Below are 14,825 nucleotides of genomic sequence, written 5' to 3' on the forward strand. Positions count from 1 at the left end.
TGCCGGGTGTAAGCGAGAACTTATGTTGTATGGCCATATGAGTTTGACAAACCCTCATTCGGACGGTTCGCTACCGTTATTCGGATGAAATATATTTTCGAGAAACAATGTATGTTCTAACACTATTGTGATGGGGTTCTATGGATGAAAAGTTAAGCTTTGATAATTGGGTGCCCGTGACAACAAATTTTAGAATGGTTTACTATTATTTCAATGATATAAATCTTGTGGTTCATTTGTACTTACTTACTTAAACCTATGATTTCACCAACGTTTTCGTTGACAGATTTCTATGTTTTTCTCAGGTCCCTGAACGTTTTGTGATACATGCTTCCGCTCATTATTTTGATACTTGCTTTGGATGTCGAGTATATATGCATACATGGAGCGTCTTTTGGCTACTTTTAAATTGTGTCGCATAGGTTTCATTTGTACTTATAATGTTATAACGTAACTTGTGGTTGAACTATTATTGTAAACTTTGAAACAATCTTTACATTTGAAATGAATGCGGCATATTTTTGGTCAAACGTTGTTTTAAAGAATTATGACCACGTAACGAGACCTAAGTAGACGGCGCCGTCAATGACGATTTTGTCGGGTCGCTACCGAAAAAACTTAAATAAACTCCACCCACACTTTTAACGGGCTGTAACTTCCCGCCCGCCGCGAGTTAAATTTTTCCGACGTTACCGTTCAACTCGAAATAATTTTACGATCACAACACAACTAACTATACGTTAAACGAACGTTTTTTAATAAACGATAAATATTTCGGGCTTTCTTACATACATACATCATATCGATGGTTCCGTCCCCATTTTTTTCGCGATATTCTCGGCGTTAAAAACGCGCAGACCATTAGGTATACTAGGTACCACCCACATGTATCCAAACACACCTATAACAACGCGTTTTTAACTCTGTAAACACATAACACTACGTTAAATATGAATATGCAACCCGAAAGGCCCCGCCGCATCGCGCGGGCAGATCCGGATCTAGTTATTTATTATATTTATATTTATTATTTATATATTGTTTTTGAAGAATCCAAGAAATAGTGTTTTATACCTATTTTGCTAATCCATATTGGTGAAATAATTTGAAAAAAATAAACATTTCAGTATAAAATTTATATTATTTACACAGATTTATAATCGAAATATTTATATATTGTCAAATAAAATGTATAACTAGTTAGACATGTAGGCATGAAAACTTAAAGTACCCTTTGTTTTTAATATAAAAAAAATTTGTCTTCCTTACAAAGTTTGAAATCTGTCTATGGGAGGTTACAAGATTTAGATGTGTTTTCCAAAACTAATATAAATAAATCATGTTACTAAAGTGTAACGTGTGCACCTTGTTGACCTGGCTTTTTTTTTTTACCTTCTCAAATCGCATTGATTTTGACAGTACCATCAAAGGTTGGAAACTCCAGCTTGAAGTGAGAATCGAAACTGGTTTGGCAGTACCCAAGTTGAATCTCGATCACTCCATACCACTCAAGTCAAGCTTAGTAGTTTTTGATCTGGCTTATATTGTCATGAAATGAGCTTATTAATCTTTTCTTATTCAGCGTTTATTGATCTGGCTTATATTGTCATGAAATGAGCTTATTAATCTTCTCTTATTCAGCGTTTATATGCATTTATTCAAGACTCATGATTCATGAATATGATCATTATGTTAAAAAAAAAAAAAAAATTTGGCACATTATGGTAAACAGATCCTTGGATAGCAACAACCTTATACAATCATGCTACAAAAACTACATAAAACGACATCTACAAACATAATATAATTCCAATCACAATGTTCTTTTACTACATAGGTACCTCAACGATTTCATTACTTCGCGTATACATATGATTTCGACAGACCCACGCCACCTGTCCATCGTCCCTATATCGAACTCTCCACAACGCAAATTTCTCCGCTATATCTTTCCCTGTACAACACCCTTTTTCCCTTAAAAAATCCACAACCCACTGCTGGGCTGCTTTCATATCTTGCTGAACATCACTTGATCGCGTTCTACTCCCACCGCCAGCTGTCGCTACCCCAACTGCCCCAACCGCTGCAGCACCTACAGCCCCATAAACAAGCGGGTTACCAGCCAAATGGGCCACTTCTTTACTCAAATCCGGTATCATTTCACCCATCCCTGCAGCTATGTGGGCCCCTATTTTCAATCCAAATGTCAACAGTTTCATGAAACCTTTCATGTATGGAGCCAATGAGTTAACTGTTCTGTTGTCAACCTGCATTATTTCGCACCCAATTTGTTCTGAAACTACATGCATTTCGCTTTTGAATTCACATAACATGTGTAGCCTAAGTGCAGTCATCCCAGATATCATATTTGTAACCAATCTTCTTGAAAAGTTTTCAGTTTTTACAAAATAAAACATGTTTGGTACCTTTCTTTCTTCGATTTGAACATTGTAATTCGTTAAGTAACTAACTTTACGATGCAGTTCTGTTAACAGTCGATGTTCGTAGTATCTTAGCCCTTGAATTTCTTGTTTTAAGTCTCTGATTTCCATTTCAATGATCTTAAGTCTTTGAATGACTTCTTCCACCCCTTTCGCAATTCCAGCAAATGACGGGTCGATTTGACCCGTTTCATTTTCTCGAACGTGATTCTGCTCATTTTCAGTCGGAACTTGTAACTCTACAGCCAAATTATAAAGGTCGTTATACCTTCGATGAAGTACTTCTCTGAAGTCATCCTCAGATAGTAAGTCCCGTGCATAGTCAAACCCAGAACTCAAAACGGGTCGACCCGAGTCAGATACTGAACTCCAAGTATGCTGATAATCATACATGCTGTCAGCTGGAACTGAGAGTAAAGCTTGTTTTAAGTAAGGGAGTGGCACAAATTGTGTTTTTCGGTATCGAGGTGGTGTTAGATTTTTGACACATTCGGGCCGAAGGATGTTTTCGGTTAATGTTATGCCTTGACAGAGGGTTTGGATAGATGGGTATATAAGCTCACGAAAGAGCTTAAGGGTTTCGGTTATGTTTTTGGTGGAACAAGCGAGAATATCAACATAGTAACCGAGCTGTCCACCCAGTTCGATCCTGATATGGATACCGTTTATGTTTATCGCGATGAGGTGTTTTTCGAGACTGTATGTTGCTCCGTGTTGTGTGTTGAGTCCGACGATTTTGTTGTGTAGGTGAACCTGTTTAAGGAATAAAAGAAGAATTTTAGTTGAGTGATTATCTGATTAGTGCATTTACATGTCATAGCTGCTCAGTTTATAGTGTTTGAGTAAAATGAGATCTGTCATTTTAACAAAAAATCCTAACACAATTAAATATTATGGGTGGGAATGTTGACCCATCTGCTTATAAATGGGTTGAAATTGTCATGCAGGGTGAAGTAGCCTAAAATCTTCTTTGTTATATACAACCTGCTAAAAAGTTTTTATTGGATGTTTTGAATTGCAAATTTAGGAAATAGTCATTATATTATTGATATAAATTTGGAATTTTCTAACGACAGCCCCTACTGTTGTTAACACGCATAAAAAGTGTTGTATAATTCAGTAAAAGTCCCCTTGAAGTCAACATATAACCGCTATGTACAACACCCTTATGTGCGTTAACGACAACTTTAAAACTTTAAGGGCTGTTGTTAGCAAAATCCAATAAATTTTTCATTTATGATGATGGACAAAAAAGTGTTTGAAGGGCATGTCAGACCAACTTGACCCTTCGTTTGGACCCATTACCCAATCCATACTACCAACCAGGACGAACATACCTGTAATCTTGGAAAGAACCCTGGGGTGAGGAACATGTGGCTCGAATCATGACATTCAAGATGCCTTCCCACAAAAATGCTTCCAGACGTAATTTCCCGCCATCTTGGAATTCTCGCTCGGTTTTCTTCAAGAAACAAAGGAATCAATAACAAACATTCAGGATCCGATCGATCTTGTTCGAAACAAATTTCAAGTTTCAACATCATCTTCACTAAATCACTAGCATCCAAATTCTCAAAAACCTTCGACCCCATCCCCGGAATTTGGCTATGAAAACTTCCTCTCAATATCTTCTCCAACTCATTTCGACTAACAAATCCACCACTTGTATTTTCATTACAACTCGTCTTTTTAACGTTAAACTTCACGAGTTGATTAATCACCTCGCCGCAAAACCATTGAAAATCCAAAATCAAGAACCCTAATTCTTCAAAATATATCACTTCTCCTATTTGATGAAGACATGTTGCAACCGCTTTTCTTCGCATCTCCACTTTATTTACTACGTGATCGTTTCTTGATTGGACCCGTAAAGATGGAACTTTGATCTGGCACAAATCGCTAAACTCTCGCCACCTCATCGCCGGTTTTTCGTTATTTTCTGATCTCCAATTAGATAATATAGTTATCAGATCATTACATAGCTCATAAACTCTAGGAACTCTCTGCAGAACAGTTTTGCTAGTTTTTCTGATATGACTTGTCAGCTTACTCACAGACGCTGATGACCTGGCATCAACCGTAAATACTGTCGGGTAAAACTCGACATAACCTTGAAACTTATCTCTAGTTCTCTGAACAACGTTCACCGTGTTTTGAAAATCTGGTGACGTTTGGCTGATTTTGTCGTAATGAGTTAGTACGATAGTTACATTTGGTAGCATACATTGTTGATTTGCTCTTTTTGAGTTGGAAACTATGAATCTGAGCCAATATTGAAGGTCTTCTTCTAACTCTGATGGTGTTTTTGGTTCCCGGTTGTTTGGTTTACCAAATAAGCTTGAAACAATCACGAAAAATGATGCACTTCCGGGGCCCGGAAACATGAGATCGTGAAAGGAGAAGAACTCGTGTTGTCCACCTAAGTTCCATATTGAAAACTTTGTATCTTCATCTTTGAATGTTTTTATTTTCATTCCTGTTGTTCTAATTGCTTGCTCAACAGGATTTACTAGAGTTTTCACTTGTTGTTCAATATAAGGTAACTTAGAAGATGAAAAGTTTTGTGAAATTGAATTGCATAATGTAGTTTTTCCTGCATATAGACAATGTATCTTGATCATATCATTACCAGTGTCATTATCACTATCATATAAGCAAGAATAACCACAAATGGCATGAAAATTAATGTACTTATAGCGAGTTTGATGTACTCCCTTCGTCCCATATTATTTGTTCCAGACACACAGTTTAAAAAATGTCAATATTTGCTTACTTTTCAGTTTAACCCCTTAATTTTATCTGTGTTTTTGTCTTACATGTATAAACAAAGAGTATAAAGTAACTTTATCTTATTTTCTTTTATCGTTGACAATTAATTTGGGGTCGAAATGATAAAAATGGACAACAGGGATGGAGGGAGTATTAAACAACTGCAAATTTCAAGAAAAAATAATGTACTTTTAGCAAATTTGTTTCTTAACAAAGATAGTCGAGTGGTTGGAGCAATGATATCCTTGTTTCGGGTTCAAATTTCACTAGTGGTCAGGGAAATGGTCAGAAAAGAAAGAGTCATGGAATAACCTGGTATGTCGCATATATCTAAGTAAAATTGTCGTCTTTTCAAAGTAGCATGAACAGAAAAACCTTTTCCGTTTACACGTATTTTTTAACGAAGAATCGCAACTAACTTACCAGCAAAATCTTGTCCACAGATGAACACTCTGCAGCTCTTGGGCATGGTCATAGGCATATCCTTAAACAAATCAACTTCAACTTCATGTTCAGATTTCGCATTTTGACCTAATTTTAAATATATTTCTTCTGCATTCCCCGAAATCTGAAGTGGCGTTCTCGCAAGATCGATATCTTCAATCCAAGGATTAACCTGTAAAGTCTCCATAATACTCTTCAACACTAAATCACCATTAACCCCAATACAACCCTGCAAAGACAAACACTTCAAACTAACATTTTTCTCCAAACTCTTAAATATTCTAATTATATCTTGTGGTCTTAAACTTTGATCTTCATAAATTCCTAATCTTGTTACAGTCTGATTAGTACTCAACATCTGCAAAATCGCAACCAACCCGTCTCTCCCTATTTTCGTTCTTTTTCCTCCAAATGTTATCGACTTTAAAGTTATATTCGCTTGAAGTTGAAGAGTCGAAAATCGAGTTAACGGGCAAAGCAAATGTTCAACACCAACCCCATTATAACAATTATCAGATACATTCAAAATTTCCAAGCTTCGGTTCTTGAAAAGCCCGGCTGCAACGTAAACAATTCCCTTGTTTTTCAACCCCGTTTTTGCGAGTTTAACTTCTTTTAAACTCCGGTTTTGTTCAAGAACCCATCGAAACTCCTTGGCCCACCGAGACTTCAAGCGGACCCCAGTCAAGTCAAGTGACTTGACCGTTGTGTTCCACCCTAAAGCACAAACCACCCTGCATGCGCCTGAATTGGTTAACCGATATATTCGTAATGTACTACTTTCAGGTTCAAATTCAACGACTTTTGAGGTATTTTTATCATGTTCTCCACTCCATATATGAACTTCTATAGATCTGTTCCTTGCTAAAACTGCAGATATAATTGGAGTGGCTACAATTGGACTCGAGTCAAAGATAGTCAACATCTTTAACGTCGAATTCGCTTCAATCATTTTCGAAATCTCTTCTGCACCTTTTGACCCTATTGAATCTTCCCATAATTGTAATTCTTGTAAACTAGTATTAACCTTTAGAGATGAAGCAATTAAACTAGCTCCATAGGAACCAATTCTTGATTCACAAATCATGATCTCCTTGATCACTTCATTTTTTCTTAATATTTTTGCTAATACTTCCATACACTCAAGATTAAATTTGTTTTTTTGGAACACGAGTCGATTTACGTTCGATGAATCATCGAGTAACACTTCCAATATCTTGAGTTCTTCCAAGTCCCATTCGACTTGGTAAAACTCAATATTATGTAACGAAACTCGGGTTGTTGAAGATGTTGCTAGTAATGTAAGGATGTTAGAAAAATGGAAATGTGTGTCATTTGAAATTTTTATATGAATGGAATCATGAGTTTCTTGATGACAACATGATGTTGGTTGTGAAAGATGGAAAGAAATGGTTTGAAGGTTTAAAGTTTGTGCTTGAATTGATTCAAGTAGCCATTGAAGGTCTTTTAAGTTCTGGTTGGTTGCCATTGATGATCAAAAACTGTAACGGGATAATGATAATTACGTCATGTTTAGAATCAATTGTATGCTGAAACCGAGATTATTAAGGTAATTAGATAATGTCAAAAATGGTTGCTTTCGGTGGAAAATGGAGTTCGCTTTAACTTTTATTGTTTCACTTTTATATTTGAAATATTGAACAATTTACCCATTAGAAAAAAGATACAAAAAGTATGGAAAAGTGAATCGATTATTTGTATCACACTCTACATTTATATAATTTTATTTTATTGATTATTGATGTAGTGACAAAAAACAAAGGATCACGATGCATAGAGACTTATTTGTACATATTATTATAAGATTTTTTTTATTTTTTTATTCATTAATAAAGTAGTACGGAAAATGGGATGACAAGAAAGCATGTTTGCTTGTAAAGAGATGGAATTCCTTGATTCCTGGCTAATTTTTTCAAAGCATTGATACCATTCTTTGTAGAGTCGACAGGTTGAGCTTGCTTTATTACGGTTATTATCATTATCATTAAACTATTTCATTTTTCTAATTTTGTTTATTATAGTTAGGTTTTATTTTATTTTTTTAATATCATTCAGTCGAGTTCCTTTTTGATAGAGTTCTAGGTTCGTGAAGTAACTGATTGAATGTTCGAATAATACAATTATTACCATAGTAATCTTATGCTTTGAACTAACTGATTTATTAGGTTCTCTGCCTTAATATTGAACTTTGGGAAGAAACGTGGTGTGGGTCGGTGCGCTTCTGTAATATGTTTCAGCGGCCATTTCGGTTGGAATCGAATCCTTCAGTTCACGTGAATGAAAGGATCAAAACAGTTGCTGCAGGTCAGATTGTTACGGATCAGCAAGGTGTTGCAGGTCCAATTGTTGCAGGTCAGTTTGCTGCGGGTCAGAGGGCTGCTGCAGTCCTGGAATGCAGCTGCTGCAGATCTGTTCGGTTTGGGCCATCCAGCGGGTGCAGGTCAGAATTATTTGGTTCAATTTGCTGCTGCAGGTCAGGGTGCTAACGCCAATCAAAATCAAAATCAGTCTATGCCAGCGGGTCATCTTCAATTCGAGTGGTCTTGGGTGCGTAATCCAACCGGACGGACCCACGATGAATTGGTCGAACTCAGCAATCTTCTATCGATGATTTCTTTTGATTTCACGCGTCCGACATCTTGGAGTTGGAATCTAGCTAATAACGGTATTTTCTCGGTTAAAAAACTTTCAAATATCATTACTTCGGCTATGTTTCCAAGTCAATCGGGTGTAGTTCAAAAAACTTTGAAAACAATCTCGTTTTTACAAAACTTGAAGTGTTCACTTGGAGGGTTATGAAAAAAAGATTACCGGTTCGTGTGGAACTTGACAAAAGGGGAATTGACCTTCATTCGGTTCGATGCCCCGTATGTGACGATGATATTGAATCGGTTGACCATGCGGTTATAGGGTGCAAGCTTTCCAGAGAAGTTTGGTTAAGGATTTACAATTGGTGGGGTATTGGAAATGGCATAAATCGTGGATTCAATGATATTCTTCATGGTCTTATTCCTTTCACTTCTTCTTCGCTTGGCATTCAAATTTGGCAAGCCATAGAATGGGTGAGTGCCTACTTGCTTTGGAAGAATCGTAACGCAAAGGTCTTCAAGAATCAATCTTCGCGTGCTTCGGTGATTTTCAACGACATTCAAGTCATGTCCTTCGATTGGGTCTCGAGAAAACTAAAGAAGAATAGTATAGATTGGCTCTCGTGGCTCTCAAATCCATCTGTGTATTGTAATATTTAATTTTCTCGTGTTGGGTTGCTTTCTAGGCTCCCATGTAGTTTCTTCGTTTCCGTTCTTGGGTTAGCTCCGTTCTGTAGCTTTCCCGTGTTGTTTGCTCGTGTTCTTCTTAATGAATAACTTGCCTTTCAAAAAAAAAAAATATTGAACTTTGGGTGACTTTCAAACCGTTGACCTGTACTTCTTTAATTTTTTTACATGACCTGTTGGAGATACAACACAACCAAATTAACTCATTCATGAGTTAAATGGGTCGAGAAAGAAATCTTTGATTTCATCACATGACCTAAGAGGTCTGTCTAAAGCCTGTTGCAAAACTAAAGAACACTTATCGACACGTTATGTAGGAGTTATTACAAGTGTACAAGTGCTGGATGCAACGTAAGAAAACATGTAGAGAGGGCATCCATGTTCCTAAAGCGGTCTAAGGATGGCATCGGGCCGGGTTTAGGCAATCCCATACCCGAACCTGGTTAAGAAACCCAGTCCCAAACTCGGACCCATACCCGTCGGCTCCCCCTTTACTTACCATCGGGTTATCAGGTTTCCCCACAGGTAAACGGGGATCCCCATTTACGTACTAACACGGGTTACCGGGTTTTCTCGCGAGTATCGAATATCTCCGTTGTTACTCATTCACCATTCATCTATTTCAATTTTTGTTTCAATAATGTTATTAAAATGAGTATTAAATCTAAATGGCTATATATCAAATAATAGTACAATACCACATTGTATCTTATATTATTATTGTTAAATTTTATTAAATGATGTACCTGTTGTTAAGAATAATAGCCATGATCTTACAGGGTCTGCAAATCAACGGCCTAGATTCAGATAAAACGACACCGTATGTCTCGACCTTGTAGTTGGTAGTAGAATCCCAAATCAATCACAACCACCAAATTACGCTACCCTCCACAGTCAAGTACACGTTTCAAATTTTGGTAAAGTTGTACATTGGAATGATGTATACGGGACTTGAGAGAATGACGTCCAGTACCCTTAACTATTCTTCAAATCATTACCCACATAATATTGGAAGAATAGTATTGTGACCGTAAAATGTTCATGAAAACAGTTGTCAAAGTTGCCCTAGAACTGTAAAAATGTAAAAATTAGAAAACAGTTGGTGAAAAAAGAAAACAATGTAATTTAGATCGTAACGAAAGGGAGTGTACCGGGGGGTATAGCTTTTTAAGTTGACACTTGAAGTTTTTATTAGATTTTGTGTATTGAGTTTTTAGTCCAGACCAAAGTTGTGACTGTAACAGTTAAGTAAGTCTTGTATTAGAATAATCAGTATGTGTTATATGAAAATTGCCATGCTTAACAGACGTACTGTCGTATGGGTACCTTCGATACTTGGTATATAAAGAGTATCATAATCACAACATGCATGCAGTATACACAACATTCGAACTTGAAATCTAGATACACAGTAATCAACCAGTGAAGAATCTTCTCCAGGATTGCCATGGCAGAAATCCACCTGCAAAACCAATAAAAATGGCACTTTAAGCTACCAAAACAAATTTATAAATTTATCAAAAACTTCAATAGAAATCACTAATCATTTCATTGAATTTATTACAATCAAATTTAGTTTTTGGTTACCGCAATTAGGGCAGCGTATATATTCCTTTTCAATCAGAACAAGGCCTGAACCACCACACTCAATACATTTCTTCTGAGCTACCTGACATTACCAATCATCATAACTTAGTAAACTAACTTTTAAAATTTTAATCTAGCAAAACAATCGATTAACTTACTATTCTTTTGCTAAATTCGATCCCTGCAACCACGAAAGGCGTAACTCCAGCTGCAGTTTTAAGAATCAAACAATAACATCCAAAGTTACTATTGACGAAATCGGTAATCAGGTCACTAATCCTTCGAATACACCTATTGAATCCTCTGTTCCATTGCAATTAAATTCACAAATTTATAATACTTCTAGTACCCAATCGAGATATGATCCAAAACCTAATTTGGCAAATTCGACCCCTAGATCTGGGAAATCCGAGTCTCTAGCTATTGATAGTGGTTCTAGTATGAAGAAGAAGAAAAAAGGAACAAAGATGGGAAAAAAGCAGTTGAAGATCGAGAATATCAAAATTACAAGGAATTTAAAAAGCAAACTAGCGGCTGATCAGTGGAGTCCGTCAAGTAATGAAGATAATATGATGAACTCTGAGACAAACCGTGATGCTAATAAATCTGATGTAAGTTCATATCATACTCTGAATGCTTCTGAAATTGTAAATGACAATTATGTTGATGCTTCTAGTAATTCTTTACACATGAACTTTGGTATGGAAAGTACAGTAAATGAAAGTGAAGCTGGTAATGTATATTGTGGGGAGAACAGCAAGTTTGATAGTTCTCAAAAGATGTCTACTAAGAATATGATTCCTCCTAATTTTGCTGAAGCTGTTAAGAGGAATGTGTATTCTATTCCTGTGGTAGATACTATGGAGATTAATGATGGTATAACTCAGAATTTGGGAATTGAACATCAGAATAATACAACAAATATAAATCAGAATATGGGGAATGTTAAGGATGCTATTTTGAATAAGGGTCGCTCATTTGCTGAAATGGTGAGTCAAAATAATGAGGTTGAGGAGATTAGAATGGAATATATTCCTCCGATTGTTCTTGAAGATGGAAGTGTTCGAGTAAAGGTGTCTCAAGATGAAATAAATAAAGGAAAGTTGGCGTATGCTTTGCAGCTATATGGATTCTTTGTTGGCACGAATGTTCCATTTTCTGTTGTGCAAGCAAACCTTCGAAGAATGTGGCGAATTTATGGAATCTCTGATATCTCAAGGAATGCTTCAGGTTTCTATTTTTTTAAATTTAAAACCGAGGATGGAATACAATCAGTCATCAACAGCGGTCCTTGGATGATTGAGGGAATTCCTTTGTTTTTGAGTAAGTGGGAACCAGGGTTGGACTTAACGAAAATTGAACCTGCCGTTGTGCCGATTTGGGTTAGTGTGTTTAATGTGCCTCATGAACTGTGGTATGGTGGGGGAATTGGTAAGATTATGAGTGCTATTGGAAAACCGTTATTTATGGACAAAGTTACTAGAGAAAGGTGTATAAATAAAACTGGAAGGTCGGGTTTTACTAGAGTTTTGGTGGAAGCTAATGCTGAAAAAGAATTACCAGTTGAGATTGAAATTGAATATCCTGCTACTGAATTGAGCCCAGGAAGAGTTATAAAACTTGAAGTCGGTTATAAATGGAAACCTCCTCTTTGTGGTCATTGTAAGGTGTTTGGTCATTCGTTTGAGAAGTGTGGTAATCGACCATTATCAGAAGAAGAAATTGCAGCTAAGGCCTTAAAACAAACTGTTAAGGTGGATAATAAAAATCCAAGGAATAATGAACATGGGAATGCCAATGATGAAGGTTATGTTACTGTAAGTAGGAGGAATAGGAGAAACAATGGGAACAATAATGGTGGTGGATGGAAAGGAGGATATCAACAAGTTCGAAGCAAGAGTAATGGTGATGGACAATATTTGAAAAAACAAAATGGGACATGGACTCAAAAGGGGTATCATAAGCAAAATCAAAAGTTTGAAAATGAAGCTAGTAAGAACAAAAACGCTTCTAATGGGTCGAAGCAAACCCAAACTGATATCCCAGAAGTACCAGGTAATAATATATTTTGTGAAGGTAAAAGTGACAAAAGAATATCCGTTGAAAATCTTAACCTTAGAAATGCATTTTCTGCTTTAGATAATGATCCTAAAGATACTGATGATATAATGTGTGATAAATGGGATGAAAAATCTAACTTATATGATAGTGAGAAGAAGCTGATTATGGATTTCATTCATAAAGGGCAGCTTCCTTCTAAATTGATTATTAGTGATTGGAGCCCATTTCAAGTTAAATTCTTTTACGGAAAATGTCGTGAACATGGAATCGAAGGATATATGGATATTGATGATGAAGATGATGTTCCATCAGAAAAGAACGACACTTCTCAATTTATGAAGATGGATTCTGATAATAAAAGTGATCATCTTGAGGGTTATGTAGGTAACACTTTTCAATCTGTTTAAATGGTGGTTAATATTACGAGGAAGTGTGAACTGGGTTACCGAAATCTTGAATTAGTTGGTAATTGTGGGCTGCCTTTTATTATCGTTAATATTGGGCTAATTGGGCTTCGAAAGTGGCTAGCCTCCTTTTATTAGTTTCCAGGTTACTTCGATTATCCAATGTATAGTTTATGTAGGTTCATGTAACTATACATACCATTATTATCAATAACATTTCTTGCTTTTCAAAAAAAAAAAAAAATCCAAAGTTACTATGCATATACTCATCAACTATTTCCCTAAAAGTAGTTATTACGACAAATATTTCACTAACCGTCATTGTATGTTATGAATTACATTTTTCTTCTTATTATTAATTTAAGAATTATATATTATAAAAAATTATATTATAACAAACTTTTATTAGGTTCTAAATGTATGTCACATTAAGATGTGAGTCAAATCTTAAATAAATATTGTAACATGTAACCCAGTCATCAAATACATAAAGTAGCAAATTACCATATTAACTATTAGAAAAAACTTACGAATAGTACTAGGGGTATTTTCGTCTTTTCACTTTTTTTCCCTTCTTTCTTTCAAGTAACACCACAAAAGCCCCCCACACTTTGTTCAAAAATTAAAATCAGCCCCCAACACAGGGAGTTAAAGCGTCAAATCAAAATTTTCATAAAATATCTTAAATAAACTCCACTCAAATATTCAACAGGTCATATCTTCTCGCTCGCAACGAGTTAAATTTTTCCGACACCATCCTTAAACTCCAAATAATTTTATGAACACAATGTCACTAACTATACGCAAAACGGACACATTTAAAAAAACGTTAAATATTTAGGGTACTTTTCATATATATGTTGATTTTTTACTCACATGCTCCGTAACTAAACACAATAAAATACATTAAAAATCGAACCCGGCGCTAAGCGAGGGTTCGAAAACTAGTTATATATACAAAATACAAGCTTATTTTTCATTTTATGTGTCAAATAGATATAACAGTATAATAGCAAAAAACGTGAAATTAGATACAATGATACATTCCGGTGTAATTTGCTCTTAAATTAAACAAATTTTGTTGATTGATTAGAGAATAATGAGATACTGACCAATGGCGCCAACGACAATTTGCCACGTGATTTCTGGCTCAACCGGATTGGAAATAATATCGGAAACTTCACCGACGGCGGAGATTCTGTTCCGTCTGCAATTGAATCGGTGACGATATCCGTGAAATTGATTGTTGTTATCTCGTGAAGAGATTCTGAAATCGATTGAAGGAGCTAGACTTGGTGCGATTGATATCGAGTTCATGATTTTGCTCTGAAGTTAAAAAATTGAAGGTTAGATCAACAAGTGATCGGAGTTTAAAGATTAAACGGCGCTAAGAAACGGCCACGTCGACAGCCGTTAACTGCTGGCGTCTGGAGCAACCAAGTCCACTTATGTTTGTTACTTGAATCTAGTGTTGGACCAAGACCAACTAAGAGTAGTTTAGCTTTTGTTTTATTGGTCTGGGCTTAGTTGAAATACATCCATCGTTCGGCCCAAAGTTTTTGTATATCTCAATTTGCACACTCGTGTCATCGTGTGTTTACAATTTTTTCGTAACTAATAATTCCAAATTATTATTAACTAGTCATTGAACTCGCGCTTTGCGTCCGGGGTTCGATTTTTAATGTATTTTATTGCGTTTAGTAAAATTATTTTGTGGCTAACGATGATGTCGTTGAAGCGCAACTCGAGTCGAACTAAAAGGTATAACCCGTGAGAGATTTAAATGTTATTTTAAATTAACAATATATGTGCATCTCCGCGTT

At 35.9% G+C, this 14,825-nt stretch overlaps 2 protein-coding genes across 2 annotated transcripts; both read right to left on the reverse strand.

The window, feature by feature from the left end:
* Window positions 1-1,719: 1,719 nt before the first annotated feature.
* On the reverse strand, window positions 1,720-7,393 carry LOC139897801 (protein TORNADO 1). Its single transcript, XM_071880501.1, has 3 exons — window positions 5,634-7,393; window positions 3,779-5,034; window positions 1,720-3,194 (listed from the first exon to the last, which is right to left on the reverse strand). The coding sequence occupies exons 1-3, from the start codon at window positions 7,141-7,143 to the stop codon at window positions 1,830-1,832; spliced, it is 4,131 nt and encodes a 1,376-aa protein (XP_071736602.1). The 5' UTR covers window positions 7,144-7,393; the 3' UTR covers window positions 1,720-1,829.
* A 2,798-nt stretch (window positions 7,394-10,191) lies between these two features.
* On the reverse strand, window positions 10,192-14,465 carry LOC139897802 (uncharacterized). Its single transcript, XM_071880502.1, has 4 exons — window positions 14,115-14,465; window positions 10,696-10,745; window positions 10,538-10,619; window positions 10,192-10,412 (listed from the first exon to the last, which is right to left on the reverse strand). The coding sequence occupies exons 1-4, from the start codon at window positions 14,317-14,319 to the stop codon at window positions 10,366-10,368; spliced, it is 384 nt and encodes a 127-aa protein (XP_071736603.1). The 5' UTR covers window positions 14,320-14,465; the 3' UTR covers window positions 10,192-10,365.
* Window positions 14,466-14,825: the final 360 nt, after the last annotated feature.

The sequence above is a fragment of the Rutidosis leptorrhynchoides genome, chromosome 3, assembly GCF_046630445.1.
Source record: "Rutidosis leptorrhynchoides isolate AG116_Rl617_1_P2 chromosome 3, CSIRO_AGI_Rlap_v1, whole genome shotgun sequence".
In the NCBI taxonomy this organism is placed as follows: Eukaryota; Viridiplantae; Streptophyta; class Magnoliopsida; order Asterales; family Asteraceae; genus Rutidosis; species Rutidosis leptorrhynchoides.